We start from the raw sequence: 23,651 nt of genomic DNA on the forward strand, positions 1-23,651 counted from the left end.
TGAGTTGGGTTTGAGTTTTCTATCCTGATACTCTTGTAAATCCTTGGCGATCTACAAATAGAAGAACACATGTGGCCCGGTACTGAACTAGAATGCAGACAACGTGGGCGGGATTTTACTGGCATGCCTGCCCCGAGTTCAGGGTGGGTGAGGCTTGCAGAACAGCATCCTCCTTTGGCCTCGGGCAGAATGCTATGAGCCTTGGGCAGGCAAGGCAGGTCTGGCAAATATGTCAGATTGTTTATGTAGTTCGGAAAAAAAAGGTATCAGTATTACATAGATTTCAATAAATTGATTTATTCCCACAATATTTTCCCAACAATAGTTGTGTTACAATTAGCACTAGGCTCTCTTAAATCATTAAGGCATTGACTGTACAGAAATATTATTACATTCCCACAAAGGTGGTCGACTGCAGTAGATACAAGGCTGGCAATTTCGATGTTAAATGTGTTAACTGCTTATAATAACCTACCAATAATTGCTTCACTAAAATGGAAATGTGATTATTATCAGTGACCTAATTACCATGTTGGCAAATAAAACTTTAGTTCGGCATGTAGATCCGGGGAGTGATCTGGAGCAGAAGATCAGAACTTTATAAAGTTTATTTATTAGTCACAAGGAGGCTTAAATAACACTGCAATGAATTAAGTGTGAAAGTCCCCTGGTCGCCACACCTCAGCGCCTGTTTGTGAGGGAGAATTTAGTATGGCCAATGCACCTAACCAGCACTTCTAACCACTGTGCTTCCGTTTTAATGCTTAGGTTTTGGTACTCTTGGATTTTATGGAGAAAAACAAAAGAATTGCATAAGTTTGGTATTTGTGATCCCCTCTTGGGAACGGTAGGCAGCTAATAGTTATTGGAAGGTTGGGTAATGCAAGGATGTGACTTCACCTCACTCACAGATCAAACTCAGTGTTATCTATCCACTCCCAAGTTTCAAAATAAGGTTTTATAAAGCACCCCGTCACAATAGGTTCTAAGAAAAAGAGAAGCATGAGAAATGCCTCTTCATTTCATTGAGATATCTTCATCTGTCCCTTTTCTGGTCAACACTAAAATTGATTATTAATAAAATGGTAGCCAGGTCAGTAACACAAATTGCCGTCGAATGAAAATGTGAATATTCACCGCATTCTGTGGTGTAACGGCTGCAATCCCACCCATGAAAGATATGCGACGATTACCTGAATTTTTAAGGTGACAAAATATTTGGATGAGGCAAATGGAAACTTTATTGTTGCATATCTTTCCTTAACTTTTAACAGGAAGATTCAGAAAGTGTAGGCAAAAGCAAAATACCGCGGATGCTGGAAATCTGAAATTGAAACACAAAATGCTGGATAAACTCAGCAGCTCGAGCAGCATCTGTGGAGAGAGAAACAGAATTAATGGTTGGTATTTTATGACCTCACTCGGGCGAGGTTTGTAAAATCCCACCTGAGGCCAACGGAGAATTTCATTCTACGAGCCCCGATTCCGGGGTGGGCATGGTGGTAAAACTCCGGTACATGTTTCGGGTTCGTACGGCTCTGAAGTGCTATACAGACTCAAAATGTTATCCTATGTTTTTCTCTCTCCACAGATGCTGCCAGACCTGCTGAGTTTTTGCAGCATTTTCTGCTTTATTTCAGATAATGTAGATTTTCATTTGGGTTGGGGCAGATACGTGGGGTCTCCGTTGGCTGAAAGATGCCATGTTTGTCAAGGGGAGATTCAAATGAACTCACTCCTCTTTGGCAGACTCCATAGTGCAAGATCATGTCTACTGAGCTTCAAGGTAGAGCTCAAGATGGACCCAGATGCTCACCCATTGATGGCCTCTGGAGGGTTAAGACATTTTAAAGGGGCCTATGCTTCTTCTAACTGTTTTCCCTATAACACTGCAAGATGGTGCCCGATAGCGCAGGGTGATTCTAATGGACTAGCAGCAAGAAACCTATCAGTGCCACACAGTGCTGATAAAATCCCAGCAGGAGCTGAAACACGTGTGGCGGAGTGTGTCCCGAAACTGAATACTTCTTCACGAGGTGGGATTGTGCAATTCTTATCAGGCAAAAAGAATCTCCACCCTGTGTTTGTTTCTCAGCAGTTTGGTTTAGAGGTTCCTAAGTATTCCAGAGAGGAAAGAAACATTATTATAAGCCTGATGTTTATATAAAATACGTATTTACAAAAAAGAAATACACAGCCAATGGCAGAATGATGTGGAGATACCGGCATTGGACTGGGGTGGGCACAGTAAGAAGTCTCACAACACTAGGTTAAATCCAACAGGTGGGGAAGGAGTAGTGCTCCGAAAGCTGGTGATTCCAAATAAACCTGTTGGACTTTGAGACTCCTTACAATGTGAGAATGGGCTGAATTATTTAATTAACTATCTGGAGTATTCTGCACATTGGAATAATTTAGACGTTGACTGAATGAGTTGATCTTCTAAATGGGTTTCCTAACAGAAAGATTCACCCAGGGATCTGGGTGTACAGGTGCACAAAGTCTCTGAAAGTGGCAATGCAGGTGGAGAAGGTAGTCAAGTAGGTGCACAGCATGCTTGCCTTCATCGGCCAGGGCACTCAGTTTAAAAATTGGCAAGTCATGTTGCAGCTTTATAGAACTTTAGTTAGGCCACACTTGGAATATAGTGTTCCATTCTGGTCGCCACACTATCAGAAGGATGTGGAGGCTTTGGGAAGGATACAGAAAAGATTTACCAGGCTGTTGCTTAGTATGGAGGGCATTTGTTATGAGAAGAGGATGAGAAACTTGATTTGTTCTCACTGGAGCGACGAGGTTGAGGGGCGACCTGATAGAAGTCTACAAAATTATGAGGGGCACGGGCAGAGTGGATTGTCAGAAGCTATTTCCCAGGGTGGAAGAGTCAATTACTAGGGAGCACAGGTTTAAGGTGCGAGAGACAAGTTTTAAAGGTTATGTGCAAGCCAGATTTTTTGCACAGAGGGTGGTGGGTGCCTGGAATTCATTGCCGGGGAGGTAGTGGAAGCGGAAATGGTAGTGAGTTTTAAGGGACGTTTTGTCAAATACATGAATAGGATGGAAATAGAGGGATATGGTCCCCGGAAGGGTAAGGGGTTGTAGTTAAGTTGGGTAGCATGGTCGGTGTAGGCTTGGAGGGCCAAAGGGCCTGTTCCTGTGCTGCGATTTTCTTTGTTCCTTGTTCATCGTGTGGAAAAATTGCAGGTGTGTTCCTTTTGAGTTTATATCAAAATAGAGAGAAAGTTGTGAGGTTTGTGCCAAGATGTACTCCTAATGTGCGAGTTCCTCTGCCAGGAGCACACATTCAGAAAGTTAGCCCAATTATCCAGCTATCTACTCAGTGGAAGGAAGATCTCCAGCATGGCTCTACCTTGTATCTTTTGCAACCGCCATCCCTTGGGTTAACAGTGACCGTTTTGGCCTCACATATCCAACAATAGAAAAACAATTGCTATTACAGTACTCTTTGCTTAGTGAGAACTTCAATTCTTTTTCCTTGTTGTTAGTTTACACAAACCCTCACCTATGGCGTGACAGTTACTCTTTAGTGCATGTCTTTTGGTCTGGCATCTGGCCAGGGCAGCTATCTGTTTACCTTCATATTCGCCTGGAGGGAGAAACCTTCAAGCATGGGTTCTTCTGCTGCATTACATAGCTAATTACTTAAATTTGCCTGTAAAGAAAGTATTAACTTGCACCCAGGTTACAATATTTCATCACACACGCGCAAACAACAAAGCAGGGCATCCAAAGGTGACAATGACTGTTAGGCCAGAAGCAATTAAGATAAACACTTTTATTTTCACAATGGAGGAGCGTGGGACAATTCAGTGGAGAACAAGAAATTACTTTCACTGCGGAACTCAAGCGGAAAGATAGTGCAGTTGCGAGGCGGGCTCCTGGTCGGTGGTCAGAAATAGATTAAATCCCATTAACACGTCCATGGACAGCAATCCCATTTTGATTACAGGGACTTGGGGAAGTTTGTGGGGGGAATTGGTGGGGGTAGATTGCATTTTGTGACCCTGTCTACTTTGCCCATGAAATTTGCAAGCCAGTTTCTTTACGGACAAACATTTCAGGATTTTCAACATTTCAGCATAATTGGTGAATAAGGTTCTGGTCCTGGAATGTAAAAATGTAATTTGAACATAGTTACACAATCTGATCACCGAATCCTTCAGGTTAAGAGTATTTGGTCCTACACTGAATCCACTATGAGGGCTTCGCAATTATTTACTTGATGGGTCAATATCATTGAATTCTAAATGCATGTATCTGGCCATGTTTTGTTTACCTTTAAAATGGGAATGATTAAGTTATTGCTCTGTCAATTGTAGAATCCGTACAGTGCAGAATGAAGCCTTCAGCCCATCGAGCCTGCACAACAATCTCACCCAGGCCCTACCCTCATAACCCTGCTATTTACTCTGCTAATCCCCTGACATTAAGGGGCAGATTAGCATGGCCAATCAACCTAACCCGCACATCTTTGGAGGAAATCCGTGCAGACACAGGGATAATGTGCAAATCCAACACAGGCACACCAGATGTTGGAATTGAATCAGGGCCCCTGGCGCTGTGAGGCACTGGTGCTAACCATTGTGCCACTGTATCGCCCCCCCGATCCACAAAGGAAGTGGGGAATTTGGAGGGGTATCGAGGGACTAACCTGATTTTAATTGAAAGAATTAAAATAACAAATGCAACTGCCAAAGTCTAGCAATTCATGTGCGCAAATAGTGTGCATTAGCTCCAGCGTATTGGAGGCAACATCAGTGGTCATATTTGTTCAGATTAATCATTTCCCTTTTAAGGGCTTTTGCTGCTTTGATTGCTGATGAGTGTGCTCAGGCCAGAGACGTTCCCACAACTTCAGCGGCATCTGTGCAATGCACCCCTGGCTGAAAGGGTAATCCTCCCTCACCGCCACTCAAAGAAGATGTCGATACACATCTTGCACATTGCAGCGCTCTTGTAGCAGTGCCGAACAGAACCCGTGAGGGAGCCCGGCTTTGCCAATTTTCCATCAATCTCACTCGGCCTCCACTTGGTAGCTGGTCCAACAAGGTGAGGTCAAAACTAATTTTGTCAGCCAGAGTGAAAAGAGGTCTGTGTTCAGACGGCTGCCTTGTGGAATAATGTGCTGGAACATCACCAGGCAAACTCTCGGGAAGTCACCCAAGACAAGCTTACACTAACTGATATTAAAGTGGTTTTCCTTCAGGATGGTAGGGGATTAAAAAAAAGAACTGGGAAAGTTTAGTTCATCTTTGTAGTCTTTCATTTTCCAACACCCTTTACAAATTTGCCGGGGGGGGACAGAGCAAAGGGGAAAGGGAGGTCTGGCAGAATGTATTTTCTCCACCCACGCTGTCCAATATAATGGGGGTTACGAGAAATGAACTTGGGGTTGAATTGTGTGAGAGGATACCTGTTTAATACTGCAAAAAATGATTAGTTTTCCATCTTAAATTTACTGACTCAAATTGAAATATTAAACATTACTCAGTTTCTTGACAATGATTGGAGCCCACACTCTCAGGGACACTTATAGCCCCCTCCAGTCCTTTATTTGCCATTGAATAAGGACCAGAATTTTTTTTTAAAAAGGAAGTATTTAAAAACAGAAGCTAATAAAAGTATGGTGTGCACACGGAAGCACTGGGATAATCGGAACCAGACTGTAGACTTCAAGCAACAAGACAAAAAAAAGGAAGTGTTTGCATTCGTGGACTGACACGCCAAGTATTATCCTGGGCTTAGGTGACTTCTTGTCCTCACATACCCCTACTGAGTAGCAATGTTATTCGATCTCACTCGAGTATTAATCAGACTGAGGTTAAGGGAAGGTGTTGCAAACAGTACAGTCAGATCAAGGATAGAGATGCAGTTGTGATGAAAAGGGTCTCAGGGTGCTCCAGATTCCTCCAAATATTGTTCCCACACTCCATATCGCAGTGGAACAGCAGTTTCATTCATTTGTCTCCCATGTTCCTATTTATTACTAACTAGACCCTGAACCAAAAACTTCATACCTGTTGAGATACTCTTCGAGTTTAAGTGAGTCAGGGACACTTCAATCTGTCTAAATTTTACTGCAATTATCATTGCTTCTGAGATCATTAACAACTCGAGAGTCTGGCCCTGGAATCTTGTGCCTTAAATCATCAGATAGAATTTGAGTTCGTCCACACATTTTTACGAAAGCCTTCTTGCAAACTCGCATCCAAGTCCGCGGTCAGTTAGTCATGAAGGAATAAATCAATGACGGTTGTTTTCAGGGCAAAAATCAAGCTGAACCAAAGTAAGGTGCAGAGCGAGTCCAACAGGGGACATTGAGGTCTCCAGGTTTTAGAATGCTGCTCAGCTTATGGGATATTAACAACTCCTTCTTCCTAGTTGTAACCAACATCAAAGACTCCTTTTCGTCTGGCTTATTTCATTCATACAGTCAACGATGAATTTAGTGCTGAAACTTCAGTGCTACTTTGGAAGAGTCATCTTGGTAATGTGTGCCCATAAATGAAGGACCTCATGATGATAGTGCTTGCATCGAAATAGTAGAAAGCTTATTGGTTTCCATATAATTTGAGGTAAGAGCACAAATGTCCTTCCATTTAAAAGGCCGTGCTGGAGGATTTCACAATCTACCCCAGTTGTCAAAGCGGCGTTTAAGAACAAGCTAGTTCAGAATCCGAGCCATTTGCTTCCAAAGAACCTGTACCTCCCATTTAAGAGAAGATGCACCCAAAGATTTGTTGGTCCAACTCTGAACCCCCTCCTTTGCGATAGACATTCCCACTGGATTGAGTCTTCAGGCAGGTTCTCTGCATTGCAACAGGCTCTTTAACTTCAAAGTTTAGCAATGATGTGGAGATGTTGGTATTGGACTGGGGTGGGTACAGTAAGAAGTCTCACAACATCAGGTTAAAGTCCAACAGGTTTATCTGGAACCAAGAACTTTCGGAGCACTGCTCCTTCATCAGGTGAGTGGTGAGGTGGGTTGAGGGGGCGACCTGATAGAAGTCTACAAGACTATGAGAGGCATGGACAGAGCGGATAGTCAGAAGTTTTTTCCCAGGGTGGAAGAGTCAATTACTAGGGGGCACAGATTTAAGGTGCAAGGGCAAGGTTTAAAGATGTAAGAGGCAGGTTTTTTTCCACAGAGAGTACTGGGTGCCTGGAACTCGTTGCCAGAGGAGGTAGTGGAAGCGGATACGGTAACGACTTTTAAGAGGCGTCTTGACAAGTACATGAATAGGATGGGAATAGAGGGATATGGTCCCTGGAAGAGTAGGGGTTATTAGTTAAATTGGGCAGCATGGTTGTGCAGGCTTTGTGGACCGAAGGGCCTGTTCCTGTGCTGTAATTTTCTTTGTTCTTTGTTCACAAACACAGCATATATGGACAAAGAAACAATTGCAAGATAATTACAGATTGGCACTGTCTTACACTTGTGTCTTTGTCCATATTTGCCGTGTTTGTGAACCTGTCTCTCCACTGGCCTGGTGAAGGAGTAGCGCTCCGAAAGCTTGTGTCTTCAAATAAGTCTGTTGGATTTTAACCTAGTGCTGTGAGACTTCTTACTATGGTAAAGCAGAGAAGACTAATGTCACAAGTAGACTTACATTAACATTACAATGAAGTTACTGTGAAAATCCCCAAGTTGCCACACTTTGGCACCTGTTCAGGTACACTGAGGGAGAATTTAGCATGGCCAATGCACCCAACCAGCATATTTTTCGGACTGCGGGAGGAAACCGGAGCACTCGGCGGAAACCCACACTGACAGTGACCCAAGCTGGGAATCGAACCCAGGTGCTGTGAGGTAACAGTGCTCACCACTGGGCCACCATGCTCTGCTCAAGCTGTCATAGACTTGCACTGACAGAGCCAAAAACAATTTATGTGTTCCATTTCAAGTCAGTCAGAACCCAGAGTTATAGCTGATGAAACAGAATTTGAAGACAGTTTCGTAATCACCTGACGATTTTAATTTGGTGATAAATGTGAAACAGATCCCAGGAAATGTCTATCTGAGGCCTTTCAAAGCTGAATACAACATGTGAGCTTTGCTATTTGAAATCAGAAACATTTGTCATTTAGGAAAACAATACCAGATTTACCAATTAGAAAGATGATGGGGTGAATTTCACCGTCCCACTCACCATGGGAATTGGAGCAGGCGAGGGGCAGACCATGGAATGGTTTGTTGACCTCGGGAGGGCGGGATTGTCCGGTTTTTGGGCGAGGGAGGCCGGAAAATCCTGGCTGATATTTTAGTAAGGGAATCGAGATAGGAAGCAAAATTAGTCAGTGGGCTGAACTTTCCGAGCACTTCTGAACCTCAAACCGCCAGAAGGGCTTGTCAGGGTTAAAAAGTTCAACCATTATAATTTAGCCAAAATCTGCAATGAGTTTGTTTTTTTCTTCCCTTTTTTTGTTTTGTTACAATGCCAACAATGTTGTGCCAGAACAATATCTTTCAATAACCTTTTTATAATTCACCTCATTACAGTAGTTATATATTTACTTCAAAACAAACATGACATTGTGTGCCTAAGTGCTGTTTAAAGCAAGCAACTGGTCAAAAGGACAATGATGTCAAGTTCTGTAAATGGGTGTGTGTGTATGGCATGAATACAGTTAACCTCGCCACACACTGGCCCATTGTGTTCAATGGGAAATGTTCAGTGCAACTCCAAAGTTCTGGCTGATGTGAAGTTGTTTTTGACATTTACTTTCTTTTGTGTGGGCCTGGGAAAGACTTAACTGCAAATTTTATTGCCCCCTTCTAAATTCCTGGACATCAGATATTGTTTGATTGTTTTATCACCCGCTCTTGCGATATTCTCTGCCGCTGTTTATTTACTACCTGACATATTAAAAAGGATCATGTTTTACATTCGCACTGATTCTGCATCATTGCAGTAGCCAGCAGTCTGTAAGTAAGTGGTTGCAAAGGTCACTTACAGCTAGTTGCAATGCCAATCGCTCTTTGGAACCATCCAATGGACACTTATACCAGCTGATGAGGTTCCTACAGTTGCCAATGGTGCTGCCATTGATTGAGTGTGATCTGGCTCCAAGTTGACCTTCCCTTGGCACCTAGTTGGCTAGAGGTTGCCTTCGACTGCTTCTGACACAAGGCAAGCTCTAAATTAAGCAGGTCTAATTTCTAATCTGGAAATCTTGCATTTTTTTTAAACAAGGCAACTTTAGATTTCACTACTGAGGTAAAGTGCACTGGAAGTGCTCGCAATTCACTTCAGTGGGAATAAAGCCAGACATTTATATAGGGGAGAGGGGGAAAGATTCAACAACTTAAGAGGTGGCCCCTAAAAAGGTGTCATTTATGATTTCTCCTTAAGTTTGTAAATTGAAAATGACACCTTTAAGTAGGCCTCTTAATGCTTGATGATGCAGTCATTGGTGGCAATACCTGGGTATGGGCACTGCAGATAACCCAGAATGTTCCAAATTTTTGAAGGCATCACACACTGACTGATAATGGCTGGCTAGAGGGTGTAGACTGTTTTTAGGCCAAATGAGACTGTTGAACTTATCAGCGAAACGGAGATCAAGTGTTTCAGTTACATTTTGTTTTGCTAAAATTATAAATAACAAAAATACCATATGTTCCATATTTTACAATGAAAATAACATCCTTCAAAAGGTCATCATGTCTGCTCTGTTCTTAATGCAGCGTCCCTTTGATATCATGGGGAAGCTTTCCTGTTTTCAGTGACGTAGCATAACAGCGAGCGTCTTTGAACAGGTGATCCTTGAGGAACATCGCTCGTTATGGATTTGAGAGAAGACACAGTGGGCTTTGGTGGAACATCAAACTAATTCCACTCCTGAGTTAACATTGATGGACGTTTATAACTTATTACTGAGGGAAAAGGGACTGAATCACCAGCGGCCTGCGACCGAAATAGAACCTTGCGATTAAACAGATCATAGGAATTCAAAAACCGGGAAACCTGCAAACCAGTAGCAAGCGCAAATCAATCAAAGAGGCGGGGCAGTCGAGTCATAACAACAACAACAACCCCAGAAGGGAAGCTGCCTCCCCCTTTTGCCGACTCACTACCATTTCTCAATGAGAGCAACTTATTTGCGGCAACCCTGAAATTAAAAACGTAGTACAATGATTTGTAAAAATGAAAATGCAACTTTTTTTTCTCCTAACAAAAAAGGAATTGAAATATTGTTCCCAAACCAATTTCTTCAGCAAAGTAAAATCCTGAGATTAGCCAAGGCCCACATCGAGCGACATCATCAAGACGAACCCTGCGATGGAGGTCCAAGATGCCAACTTGCCATTTCCACTGAAAATGAAAGCAATTCTGTCAGTCTTTCTCACCATGCGTCAGCTGACATTACAGTCACCGACCTTTAGAATGATTCATCAAATTCAAATAAGGCTCAGTGCTTGCCTTCACCTGTACTTGCATAACTCAGCCATCTGTATACAAAGGTATCTTAGACACAGAGCCAACAAAACTTGTGACTGGTGTTCAAGTTGCTTTCGGTGGGAGTTCTTAAAGGCAGGAAAGGAAGTAGCGAGGTGAAAATAATTTTTGGGATGTGGGTTGGGGGGTTGGGGCAAAGGAGATTGAACTGTGGCATCAAGAGAAGAATTGAGGGACAACACAACTTTGGTTTATATAGGGATGGGCAACAAATGCTGGCCAGCCAGCAATGCCCATATCCCACGAATGAATTAAAAAAAATACCCTTGACTGTCAAGTGACATCCCAAGACGTTTTACCGAACAAAGTATGGCATTGAGCCGCATAAGGAGGTAGGTCAGATGACCAAAAACTTAACTAAAGTGTTAGCTTTTAAGGAGTGTCTTAGATGAAAAAGTGAGGTATAGAAGAGGGGAAGAAGGGTATTCCTGAGCTTGATTTTATTTGATTTATTATTGTCACATGTATTGGTATACAGTGAAAAGTATTGCTTCTTGTGTGCTATCAGACAAAGTATGCTGTTCATAAAGTACATACGGGAGAAGGAGAGTGCAGAATGTAGTTTCACAGTCATAGCTAGAGTGCAGTGAAAGATCAACTTCAGATAAAGTAGGTCTATTCCAAAGACTGATGGCAGTAGGGAGGAAGCTGTTCTGGAGTCTGTTGTACTTGATCTCAGACTTTCGTAACATTTTCCCGACAGAAGAAGGTGGAAGAGAGTCTGTCCAGGATGTGTGGCCTCCTTGATTACACTGGGCTGCTTTTCCAAGGTGACCAAAGTGATTGACTGCACTAATGGTGGAGGAATTAAAATTGGGGATGCAGAACAGGCCAGAATTTAAGCAGCTCAGATATCACCGAGGATTATAGGGATTGAGGGGATTATGATGGTCAGAATGGGCAAGGCCACGGGGGAAACTAAAAGCATGGATGAAAATTTTAAAATCAAATCTGGGAACCGACGTAGGCCAGTGAGCACAGGGGCAAGAGAGGAATGGGACTTGTTACGGGTTAAAGCTTTCACAGCAGAATTTTGGATGATCCCAAGTTTATGGAGGATTACACAGATGCCCCAGAGGTATGGATGAGGAAGAGGGATCAGAGGGAAAGGTAATTGCAAACTGCCAAGACACAGAGCTTTTCTCACGCCTGGTAAAAATGCAGCCTCTTTGCTCATGTGCCCAGATTTTGTTTTTATTATAGAATAATCATGGAAATTATGAGTAGAAAAAAAGGGCAACTTTAATGATATTATTGAACTTCAATACAGAGCTTAGATTATGGCAATAGCATAACGCATTTGCACTTGCAGTGTCCACCTCAGGGCTCTGGGGTCTGTACTCATGCCCTCATTTTTAATGGACGCCATCTTGTTTTTCTTGTATTACAGTATTTCCATTCCTTAATGATTTGGTTCATTTATTGCACATAATCAAGTGAAGCCCCCGTGAACGCACCCACAATTAAAGCATTTTGCCATCTCACACTGATTTTCAGGCTGCATTGAAAATTTAGGCCCATTGCGTTCACTTAAAAAAAGCTTCTGGCTTCTTTACTGATTTTGTAACACCCTGAAGTCTCGCTCCTTGAGTTCACCATTTCACAGGGTTAAAATGCAGGGAAGCTGGCGGAGAGTTGGGGGGAGGGGGCAGAGAAACACGGATGTGTCAGATGAACAGGGAACAGGAATGCCAATATCTGTCTTGCACAACTCACTGTGACTGATGAAAGACCTGGCCGTGTTGATAATTTGAGTAACGATGCATAACTGCCTGTTTTCCACCCAGAAACTCAAGACAGACTGACTGAAGGGAAGAAGAAAGAAAAGCCTGCAGGTTGAGTTGCTCAAGCTGTGAACCATCTAACCTCAATTGTCCAACCCAGGCAGACAAGTCCATTATTGCCATTCATCACTTAAGGCTACTGTTAAGAGCATGAGCCTTCTTTCTTTGGGTTCTTTTGCAGCTTTTCAGGCATCACTTCGTCAGCTCAGTTGGAAAGTGCCCCAGTGTCTGTAAGGCACACCCCACCCCAGAGGGCGATTGACACCACATTCACATGTGGGAGGTAGGGGTGGGGAGAGTGGCATTCGTACGTGAAAGTATGGTAATGAGCCAAGCACAGTGTTGACTGAACACTGCTCGGCCTGCTTCCACGTTTGATGAGCTGGACGCTGAAATACAGGCACCAGCCTCAGGCGTGTGCAATTTATCACAATTGGCAAATCCCTCCGAAGGATTGGAAAACAAGCAGCAACTTTTTCAAGGAAATTTGCTATAAAACATGTGACCCTTAATGCTTGGGAACAATATCTGCAAATCACCAGGTGTCCTAGAGCAGCAGGGACTTGGTAACAATGTCAATGATGACCCACGTCCAAGAGCCTGAACACTATCAAATACTATCAAGAAAGACAGAAAGCAGGGAACACTAAGGACAGAATTTTTACTTATCACTGGGAGCAAAGGGGTTCGACTGCCTCTTTTGAGGGGTGGTGGGACCAGAGGCCTGGGGTATGGGGCTGAGGCGGTGAGACAGAAGATGGGAATAAGTGCCCATATGGGCTGGTGAGATACGGTGGAGAGATCTTGGGAGAAAGAGGAAGGTCATGTGGTGGGGGGTTAGGAATGGACTGATTGCGCACAAGAGGATTTGGGGATAGGTGTGAAAGCATTTACCTTCCGAATCCACCCAGTCTGCACATTGATGAAGCTGTCGGAGTTGCCCAATGCTTGCAAAAACTGGACAACTGGAGTTGAAGGTGAAAAACATGAATGGCCAGGAGACACGCAACCTCATTCTCATATTTGAAGCTGCAACCCACCTCCTTGGATTAGGTTGGTTTCCCACCCAACATCTGGCAGCTGGAATTGTGGGTTTAGCTCATGAAACAGATTTCTGAGCCTTTAACAGCAAATCACCACAAGGTCTCCCCCATCACCCACCCACCATCACCCCAGATATGCCCTCAGAGTCACCCAAACAATACTCTACACCTTCTCGTTTTTTATTCATTTGTGGGACATGGGTTTCGCTGGCTGGCCAGCATTTATTGCCCATCTCTCGTTGTCCTTGGACGGTAGTTGGGAGTCAACCAGATTGCTGTGGCTCTGGAGTCACACGTAGGCCAGACCAGGTAAGGATGGCAGATTTCCTTTCCTAAAGGACATTAGCGAATCAGATGGGTTTTTACGACAATCAACAATGGATTCATTGTGAGTAAATTCTTAATTCCAGCTTTTTTTTATTGAATTCAAATTCCACTGCCTGGTGTGGTGGGGTTTGAACCAGGGTCCCTGGAACATTAGCTGAGTTTGTTGATTAATAGTCTAGTGATAATACCATTAGGCTATCGTCTCCCCTAATATGTTCAAGAGTATCCTTAATCCATAACAGAGACCAGCAGCTGAGAATGGTTTGCCCACATATGCATCTGGCCAGGAAGTGGCCTTTCCAAAGGCAAAGCTCACAGGAGAAAAAAGAACAAAATGTAAGTTCTTTTTTAAAAATAACACTATTAAAAAAATTTAGACCCAAGAAGTAATTATGGAGAACTCTGAGCAAGGGCAGAGATAACTATACATCTTGTATTCACTAATCTAGTGTAACAATCCAAAAGGAGCAGATAGTTGGCATTGACCAAAAATATCTTGCTTATGACAAAACAGTGAAATATCATGGTGCTCTTAATGATTGTTACATTTAAAAGGTACATTACTTCCATTCAGTGCAATCAACTTAATACTTCTACATACTGTGATGTTTAAGACTTGGGAATCATTAGCAGGTGCCTTGTAATCTTTCCCTCTGCCTCCCATCTATATCCTATGCCATCATTCTGTTGCTAAGCTTGCCAGAGCTTTAGATTAATTTAAATTCAAATCATTCAAATCTCATGTATATTATAGATATCAACACGAACTTGGCAGAGAGTTCCAGGCAATAATTCAGTCTTGAACTTCTGTTAATGCTTATAAAACAATTGAGCTTTGCTTATGATGTGACACAGCAGCAGAACAGCTTTATTACATTTTTGCCTGACTGCCAGATGTTCAATTGCCTGCATTCACAGAGGAAAGGGCTCTACCTAAGAACATAAGAACATAAGAAATAGGAGCAGGAGTAGGCCATCTAGCCCTTCGAGCCTGCCCCGCCATTCAATAAGATCATGGCTGATCTGTCGTGTCTCAGTTCCACTTTCCCGCCCTCTCCCCATAACCCTTAATCCCCTCTCTTATCAAAAACCCATCAACCCGCGTCTTAAAAATATTTAGTGAGGCAGCCTCCACCACTTCAACGGGCACAGAATTCCAGAGATTCACCACCCTTTGAGTGAAGAAGTTCCTCCTCAACTCCGTTCTAAACCACCCCCCCTTTATCTTGAGGCTGTGCCCCCTAGTCCTACTGTCCTTTCTGAGCGGGAAGAGTCTCTCCACCTCTATCCTATCCATCCCATTCATCATCTTATACGTCTCAATGAGATCTCCCCTCATTCTTCTAAACTCTAACGAGTACAAGCCTAGTTTATTCAGCCTCTCCTCATAGCTCAACCCCCTCAACTCCGGCATCAGCCTAGTAAACCTCCTCTGCACTCCCTCCAAGGCCAAAATATCCTTGCGTAAGTGCGGCGACCAAAACTGCACACAGTACTCCAGCTGCGGCCTCACCAGTGCCCTATACAGCCGCAGCAAGACCTCCCTACTTTTATGTTCAATCCCCCTCGCTATGAAGGCCAGCATCCCATTCGCCTTCCTGACCACCTGCTGCACCTGCAAGCTGGGTTTTTGCGACTCATGCACAAGGACCCCAAGATCCCTCTGCACCGTCACCTGCTGCAGTTTTTCGCCACGTAAGTAATAGTCCTTCCTACCATTATTCCTACCTAAGTGGACCACCTCGCACTTGCCAACATTAAATTCCATTTACCAGTTCCTGGCCCATTCGCCCAGCCTATCTAGATCCTTCTGCAGACTCTCCACACCCTCTGCGCAATTTGCCGTTCCACCAATCTTGGTGTCATCAGCAAATTTCGACACCATACACTCGGTTCCCTCCTCCAGATCATCTATATAAATGGTAAATAGCTGAGGCCCCAGCACCGACCCCTGGGGCACTCCACTAGTCACCAACCGCCAATCCGAATAGCACCCATTGACCCCCACTCTCTGCCTCCTATTTGACAGCCAATCTTCTATCCACGCTAACACCCTACCCCCAACTCCATGCCCCCTTACCTTCTGCAATAACCTCTTGTGAGGTACCTTATCAAATGCCTTCTGAAAATCAAGAAAGACCACATCCACCGGCTCTCCTCTATCCACCGCCCTAGACACATCCTCATAGAACTCCAATAAATTTGTCAGACACGACTTCCTCTTAACAAAACCGTACTACGTCTGCTCTATCAAGCAATTCCCCTCAAGATGCCTCGCTATTTCCTCCTTGATGACGGATTCTAACATTTTACCTACAACAGACGTTAAACTAACCAGCCTATAATTCCCTGCCTTTTGCCTGCCACCCTTCTTAAACAACGGCGTAACATTAGCCGTTTTCCAATCTTCTAGCACTTCCCCGGAATCCAGCAACGTTTGGAAAATAACCACCAAGGCATCCACTATCACCTCCGCCATTTCTTTCAGAACCCTTGGATGCATTCCATCTGGTCCTGGGGACTTGTCCACAATCAGTCCCTCCAGTCTGTCGAGCACCGCCTCTCTAGTAACAGTAATGTCATTGAGACCCTCCAGTCCTACCACCTTTCCATTGCTAACACCCGGCAAATTATTCACGTCCTCCTCCGTGAAGACCGAAACAAAAAAGTTTTTCAAGACCTCAGCCATATCCCCATCCCCTACCACTAAGTCCCCCCTCTCATCCTCTAAGGGTCCAACGTTCTCTACCCGAAACAGTAATCTATTATTTCTTTTTTCACATGCTGATAGACCTCAGAGTCAGCCCTCGCAGGAGGCAGCCTTTCGGCCCATCGTTACTGCGCTGGCTCTTTGGAATAGCTACCCAATTAGTTCCACTCCTCTTTCCTCACAATCCTGCATTCATTTTTTTCTTTGAGTTCTCATCCACTTACTCTCTGAAAGTTTTTGTTGACAGTGCGTTCCTAATCACTGCAAGTGAAAAAGTTTCTCCTCATCTCACTTCTAGCTCTTTTTCCAATTAGGTTTAATCTGCTTCCCCACTGCCAGCTTCTTTTTATTCACTCTATCAAAATCCATCAGACTTTTGAAAGCCTCTATTAAATCTCCCTTAACCACCTCAACTTTAAAGAGAGCAATCACTGCTCCTCATATATTGAAGTCATATGGTGGCACAGTAGTTAGCACTACCGCCTCACAGCGCCAGGGACCCGGGTTCAATTCTGGCCTTGGGTCTGTGCAGAGTTTGCACATTCTCCCCGTGTCTGCATGAATTTCCTCCCACACGACAAAGATGTGTGGGTTAAGTTGATTGGCCCTGCTAAATTGACCCTCAGTGTCAGAGGGATTAGCAAGTTAAATATGTGGGGTTACGGGAATAGGGCCTGGGTGGTATTGTGGTCGGTGCAGACACGATGAGCCAAATGGCCTCCTGTAGTGTAGGGATTCTATGATATTGCTGGTGCTATTCCGGTAAATCTCCTCTGCCCCCTCTCCAATACCATGATATCCTTGTATTCAAGGGTGTGTGTTCCTAGCATTTTCGATTATCATTTTGGGCTTGTCATTTTATTTTCCTTTTGATCTGTGTTATGATCTCAGTAGAAAGCGGTAACATTTTATTTTTTCCTTCTAATCCAAAAACGCAGGTATTTACTAGAAGAATGAAAGTTCAAAGTTCAAATCAAAAGCATTTTACGACATGAACGTGGACTCTATCCGACAGTCACTTGCATTAAAGGTATTAAAAGTATTGGCTTCATATACTACACTCAATTTATTTACACCCCCAAATAGCTCAAGTCAGATGCTTAACTGAAATTAATTGCTCATTCTGAGAACTGTTTCAAAGATTCAGATTGGGGCTGAAATTCTTGGGTCTTGTGCTAACATCTGGCAAGGTAGTCCCTTTGAATCTCCTCCAGTCGTCGTACAGTTGTAGACTCCCTAGTCAACACAGTCTCTAGCATCTTAAACACAGCCTTTTCTTTGGACTGTGGGAAGAAACTGGAGCATCTGGAGGAAACCCATGCAGACACAGGGAGAACGTGCAGACTCCGCACAGACAGTGACCCAAGCTGGGAATCAAACCCAGGTCCCTGGCGCCGTGAAGCAGCAGTGCTAACCACTGTGCAACTTACATTTGATCCTTTGCTATCCTATTGATTATCTCCCGGACAACAAGTTTGCATGATCATTTATTGGAAGCCAGGTACCTTAATAGAAATCATATCATAGGGCTATATTCTAGGGGTTGGATCGTTGGGGGTGGTGGTGGGGGGCACATTGCTCACACAACCAGATCACTGCCAACCCACCTCCCCCACCCCGAAAGAAAATTTGGTTTCATGCCAACTGATTTTAAATAAGGCTGCTCCAAAGTGGTTACATGTTCCAGCCTAAACAAGCTGAGGGTTGGACTTGTGCCCCCTCAGTGGGCTCAAGAGTTGCCAGCCAATCTAATTGGCTGGCAGTCCCAGAATTCAGTAGTTGGCACTGCTGGAACTACAAGCAACTCCTGGGATGAAGAGTACATGGCCAATGGAGAGAGATAAGTCTGGGCCTTTTGGATGGGGAGGGAGCAAGGAGCCTGGTGAAGTGGGGTGGGGGGGCTCGGAGGAACAAAGGGTGGATGGTAACATCTTGAGTGGAGTACACCAGCTGCACATCAGGCAAATGACGTGATCTTCTTTCCTGCCTTTTCAATAAATTTGTTTAAAAAAGCGGCCCTCTGACTCTCGATTGTCATTGCCCAATGCTTCAGGGCAGTGGAGGCAGTTTGAAGGCCTTAAGTGGCAATAGTTGGTCATTTAAAGCCCTTAATAGGCCGAATGGCATAAGGAAACAAGCTATGTCTGTTGCTAGTCCTTTGTTCAAAGATGAGCAGGAAGATAGTGGGCTAACAGCCAACATATTTTATATGCCCCTCACACCCCCCCACCCAAAAATACACCTGGCAAAGGGCTATATAAAACCGAGGCCCTGATTCTTAAAGGGATCATCACCGCAAGATAAAAAAAATTTCCAGTCCCGACCATGGTGGGAATTGTCACGGATGGGACGGAAAATCTGAAGGACCAGCTAAGGGTCTGTTAAATTTGGGCAAGACTTTTCCATCCCACTTACCATCATGCCACCCAATTGACAAAAGTCCTCAGGATGAAAGAGTGCTCAAGCTGGTTAACTTGTAAAGGCAACACTCACCATCACTTTGTTATTAACTGGAGTTAGAGAGAGAATTGTTGTTTTATTCAGTGCTGACCTGAGTTGTGCTTCAGGAATGATGTCATCGATGACAACGTAAACCATGGCGCCGGCAGCGAAAGCCAAGGCGTAGGGCAGGAGAGGTTCAGCGAGGACGACAGCAAAGGCGCCAAATATTCCCGCCATTGGTTCAACCATACCGCTTAACTGACCATACCTTAGTGACAGGAGAAAATCACCATTATATTCACCAAAATAAAATATCCAAAGAAACTGAATTCAAAGTGAAGCATGAAACGTAGACACAACCAGCTTTGATGAAGGGTCATCCAGACTCGGCATGTTGGAATTTGCCCAACAAGTTTCCAAGTGTCATAACAGTGTGAAAATGGGAGCCCTCATAGCGAGAGGATTTGAGTATAGGAATAGGGACGTTTTGCTGCAATTGTACAGAGCACTGGTGAGGTCACATCTGCAGTATTGTGTGCAGTTTTGGTGTCCTTATCTGAGGAAGGATTTCCTTGCTATGGAGGGAGTACAGCGAAGGTTTAACCAGATGGATTCCTGGGATGGCAGGTCTGTCATATGAGGAGAGACAAAGTCGGTTCGGATTATTTTCACTGGAATTTAGAAGAGTGAGAGGGGATCTCATAGAAACTTATAAAATTCCAACAGGATTAGACAGGGTAGATTCAGAAGGAATGTTTTGGATGGTGGGGGAGTCCAGAGCTAGGGGAGATAGTTTGAGGATGAGGGGTAAACCGTTTAGAACTGAGGTGAGGAGAAATTTCTTCACCCAGAAGATGGTGAATGGGTGGAATTCACTACCACAGAATGTAGTTGAAGCCAAAAGGTTGTCTGAATTCAAGATGAAATTAGAAACAGCTATGGGGCTAAAGGGATCGAGGGATACTGGGGGGAGGGGAGATCAGGATAGTGAACTTGATGATCAGCCATGAACTGGATTGAAGGGCTTAATAGCCTACACCAGCTTTTTTTCTATGTTTCTTGTTTCTATATTTCTTCTGTGCCAATCTTTCGGGGGAGCTTGGCACTGCAATCTTTCAGTGCTCTGTGGGCCTTTGTACCAGTAAAGGGAGAGGAGAGGGGGCAGAGCCTAAGTAAGCCGGTGAAGCTGGCTTCAGAGTGCTCGGGCACCATAGCGCAGGGCACCTTAATCTCTCAGTGAACCAGGAGACCTCCTCCCAGCAACCTCCCTGCCACTCCCCTTCATCAGTGGCATTGTTACTGTCTATGCCAATATAGTTGATGGCAAAGGGGCATCAGGACCCTCTCGATGTGGTGAGTTCCCCTGGCAGACCCTGACACGCCACTCTCCCCACCCTCCCAGTCCCATCATAATTCCCCCCCCCACCCCCGCTGCCAGGCATGAATCATATTTTTGGCCTATCTTCCCAGCTCACCACACATACCATTCAGTGCGGCAAGCCTGTAAGATCCCGCCTGTTAACTTTGTTCTCTCTCCACAGATGCCGTCAGACCTGCTGATATTTTCCAGAATTTTCTGTCTTTTGTGGTGTTAACTGTAAATCAATCGGGGGTTGACTGTATTCAGGTGGCAAACATTAACCGGGGGCGAACTCACCTGTGCTGCAAAAATAGGCGCAGAGTGCAAGTATAGTTTGTTGGTTGGTTGGAGATGCACGATACGCCATGTGTCTCTGTAAATGAAAGCTTTCAGGATATAAAGACCAGACTCCAGTTCTATTCCTTAACCACCTGGATATCTTAATTCAAATAATTGGTATGGATTCAGGGAAGGAGTGAAAATTCTCATTTGGAATTTTTTGATGGATGAAAGGCCTTTTTAATTAAAATTACAGCACTGTCAATGTTTTTCTGCCCTCCAATATTGTTACATCTCTGAAGATGACTGAGTTCGAAGGCTGGATCTCAGATGTTGGAATTACACAATCATAAAATAAGTCAGCAAGGACTGTCAGGCTGATCAGCCATCTTTCTTTTTTAACTTAGTGGTAATTTACTGCTGCTATTCCCTCTTGTCTGTGTTTTGATTTTTTTCTTGTGGCAAATTTTGGTGACAGCGAGGGAATTGGAGACAATGTCCATTTCTTGATCAGTCAAAGATGGAATTTTGATCTCAATGCTCATTTGAGAGCCGATGTGAGGAAAAGCATTTAGGCAGCAAGTGAGATGTTTTCACAAGTGGAATAGTCTTGAATATCGGGACGTAGCTACAGGACAAAGAGCCGTACATTTATAAACAAGGTGCGTAGAAATTTCTTCTCGCATGCCGTAAAGAGTGGTGGGGGTGGGATCATTAGAAATATTTAAAATGGAGGTGGATAAATTGATGATAGATTGAGGAATAGTGGGCAATGGGGAAATGGCACAGAAAAGGAGTCAAGGCCAGCAAAGATCAGCCATGCTGTTATTGAATGGCAGGGTAGGCTTGAAGGGCCCGGTGGCCTACTCCTGCTTCTCTTTCCTGTGAGTGTTCTGATCTGGAGTGCACTGCCTGAGAGGGTTCAATCGTGGCTTTCAAAGGGAATTGGATATGCACCTAAAGGTGTAAAGAATTACAGGGATACAGGGAAAGGATGATGGAGCGAGAGCAGCTCTTTTTCTTCTTTTGAGTAGAGAATGTCTCTTGGAACTTGCACACCCATTAACTGTTTTATTATTCATTTATGGGGTATGGGGAAGGCTGGTAAGGTCAACATTTGATGCCCATCTCAAATTGCCCTACAACTGAATGGTTTGCTTGGCCAGAGAGCAGTGAAGAGCCAACCACATTGCTCTGGGTCTGAAGTCACATGGGGGCTAGATCAGGTAAGGGCAGCAGATTTCCTTCTCGAAAGGACGTAGGTTTTTACAACAATTGACAATAGTTTCATGGTCACCATTTGGCTTTTAATTCCAGATTTTTGTTGAATTCAGATTGCATCATCTGCATGATGGGATTTGAATCTGTGTTCTGAGAGCATTACCCTGGATTATTAGTCCAGTGACAAAACCACTTATGCCACTGCCTCCTGTAAAAATGTTTAGTCAACTGTATCAATAAAAGTGGCCTGCTATGTGTGGACACCCATGACAGCACATCTTCAGCCAATGGGGAAACTTCAGAAAGGCAAAAGCGTCTTTGGGATCGAGAAGTAAAAGAAATAGGAAATGAGGAGGGGGTTAGGAACGTGGGGATAATAGGTTTTGAGGAGGGTTTTGAAGAAGGGAATGAAAGAGACAAGGCAGAAAGGCTTAGAAAAAACATTTCGCAGTGCTGGCTGGAACAACAGAAGGTCCCACAGCTGAAAGTGGAGAGAAAAAGGTGGGATGTGAAGGAAGTAAAATCAGAAGAGCAGTGTTTGTGGGGGTGCGAGAGATAAGGGCACAGAAAAAAGGATAGTTATGAGTAAAGGTTATGACTGTGTGATGCAGAGGCAGATATGAGACCTGTGAAGGTCAGAAAGCACAAAGGCATTAGGGATAATGCAGGTTAGGAACAAACATTGAAATGTGCCAATAACCATAAAATGAAAGCCAGAAATAGCAATATATTTTCGGGATTGGAACATTTCTCAAAAAAAAGGGATTAATTTGTCACCACCAGGAGTTCTGAAGGTGAATTCTACCTCCATCTTCACAAACTAAATCTTAAAGTTTAGAGTTTATTTATTAGTGTTACAAGTACGCTTACATTAACACTGCAATGAAGTTACTGTGGAAATCCCCCAGTTGCCACACTCCGGTGCCTGTTTGGGTAACTGAGGGAGAATTTAGCATGGCCAATGCACTTAATGAGTAAGTCCTTGGAATGTGGGAGGAAACTGGAGCACCTGGAGAAAACCCACACAGACACGAGGACAATGTGCAAACTCCACACAGACAGTAACCCGAGCCAGGAACTGAAACCAGGTCCCTGGTGCTGTGAGGCAACAGTGCTAACCACTGTGCCACAGTGTAGCCCCAATCAGGGCACGGGGTTAAATTAGAGAAAAGTCACCCCAGATAGAAGCGTGTAAATGTGCTAGTTGCCCAGATCAGGCCGCTCATGCCACTCAGTACCATAATACTGAGAGAAGTCTGGTCTGATAGCAATTATCAGGAAGCTCAGGATCTGCAGATAACACTAAGTATCTGCAGAGAAACCTGCTTTCTGTTGCTGCACAATCCACTCATACGTGAAGACATGTAGGCATGTGATCAAAGCCGTCTGTGTTGTAAAGAAAACGTTTTATCTCCCAAATAAAGACAGATTTGGTTGGGAAGGAGACAAAAAGGTAACTGCCAATAAGATAAGACAAAGAATAGCCAATCGGGAGGCTTGTGACTTCTTAGACTACGACACTGTTAGTTTTTCTTAGCAGTGAACTCTGCAGTGAAGTCTCCCAGTGCAATGTATGTGATGTTGCAATTGTCATCTTTTATACATTGGTATGGATTGTGTTGCAACGCACCACTTGAGGATGGTAACCCTTTCAGGGAACTTTGTACATCCCGGAAGAGGTTTTGTCTTTTTCTGCACTTACTTAGAGAATACAAGAACCAATTTTGTAAATATTTGCTCTGAATGGGTAGCTTTGCACACTGGCCCTGCACACACTCCTGAATCTGGGTCATGATGCCTATTGTTGCTCGGCATGTGTGGCTGGAGGACAAGGTAACCTGATCGCAGCTGATTATAAAATCAATCTTTGTATATACACCTCCGGCCTTTTGTAAGACAGTGTCCATTTCTGTCAAATTCTCTTCTGGAATGTGCCTTTGAGTTACCCCTGTCTGCCAAGCTGGTCAATCCAAAAAGCCTCGCTGTGCAGTTGTCTCAAACAGA

At 44.0% G+C, this 23,651-nt stretch overlaps 1 protein-coding gene across 2 annotated transcripts in view; it reads right to left on the reverse strand.

Annotated features, from left to right (window-relative positions):
- Nucleotides 1–277: 277 nt before the first annotated feature.
- slc39a11 (solute carrier family 39, member 11) overlaps nt 278–23,651 on the reverse strand; it is a 701,093-nt gene continuing 677,719 nt past the window's right edge. For both annotated transcript variants that reach the window (XM_080209531.1, XM_080209530.1), the window contains exons 8-9: nt 18,897–19,055; nt 278–10,337 (exon numbers count right to left, since the gene is read on the reverse strand). In XM_080209531.1, the coding sequence (XP_080065657.1) occupies nt 10,259–10,337; nt 18,897–19,055 (238 nt within the window). In that variant the 3' untranslated portion in view covers nt 278–10,258. The remainder of the gene's footprint in view (nt 10,338–18,896; nt 19,056–23,651) is intronic.

This window comes from Carcharhinus amblyrhynchos, chromosome 21 (assembly GCF_965287045.1).
Source record: "Carcharhinus amblyrhynchos chromosome 21, sCarAmb.v2.hapA, whole genome shotgun sequence".
Classification (NCBI taxonomy): Eukaryota; Metazoa; Chordata; class Chondrichthyes; order Carcharhiniformes; family Carcharhinidae; genus Carcharhinus; species Carcharhinus amblyrhynchos.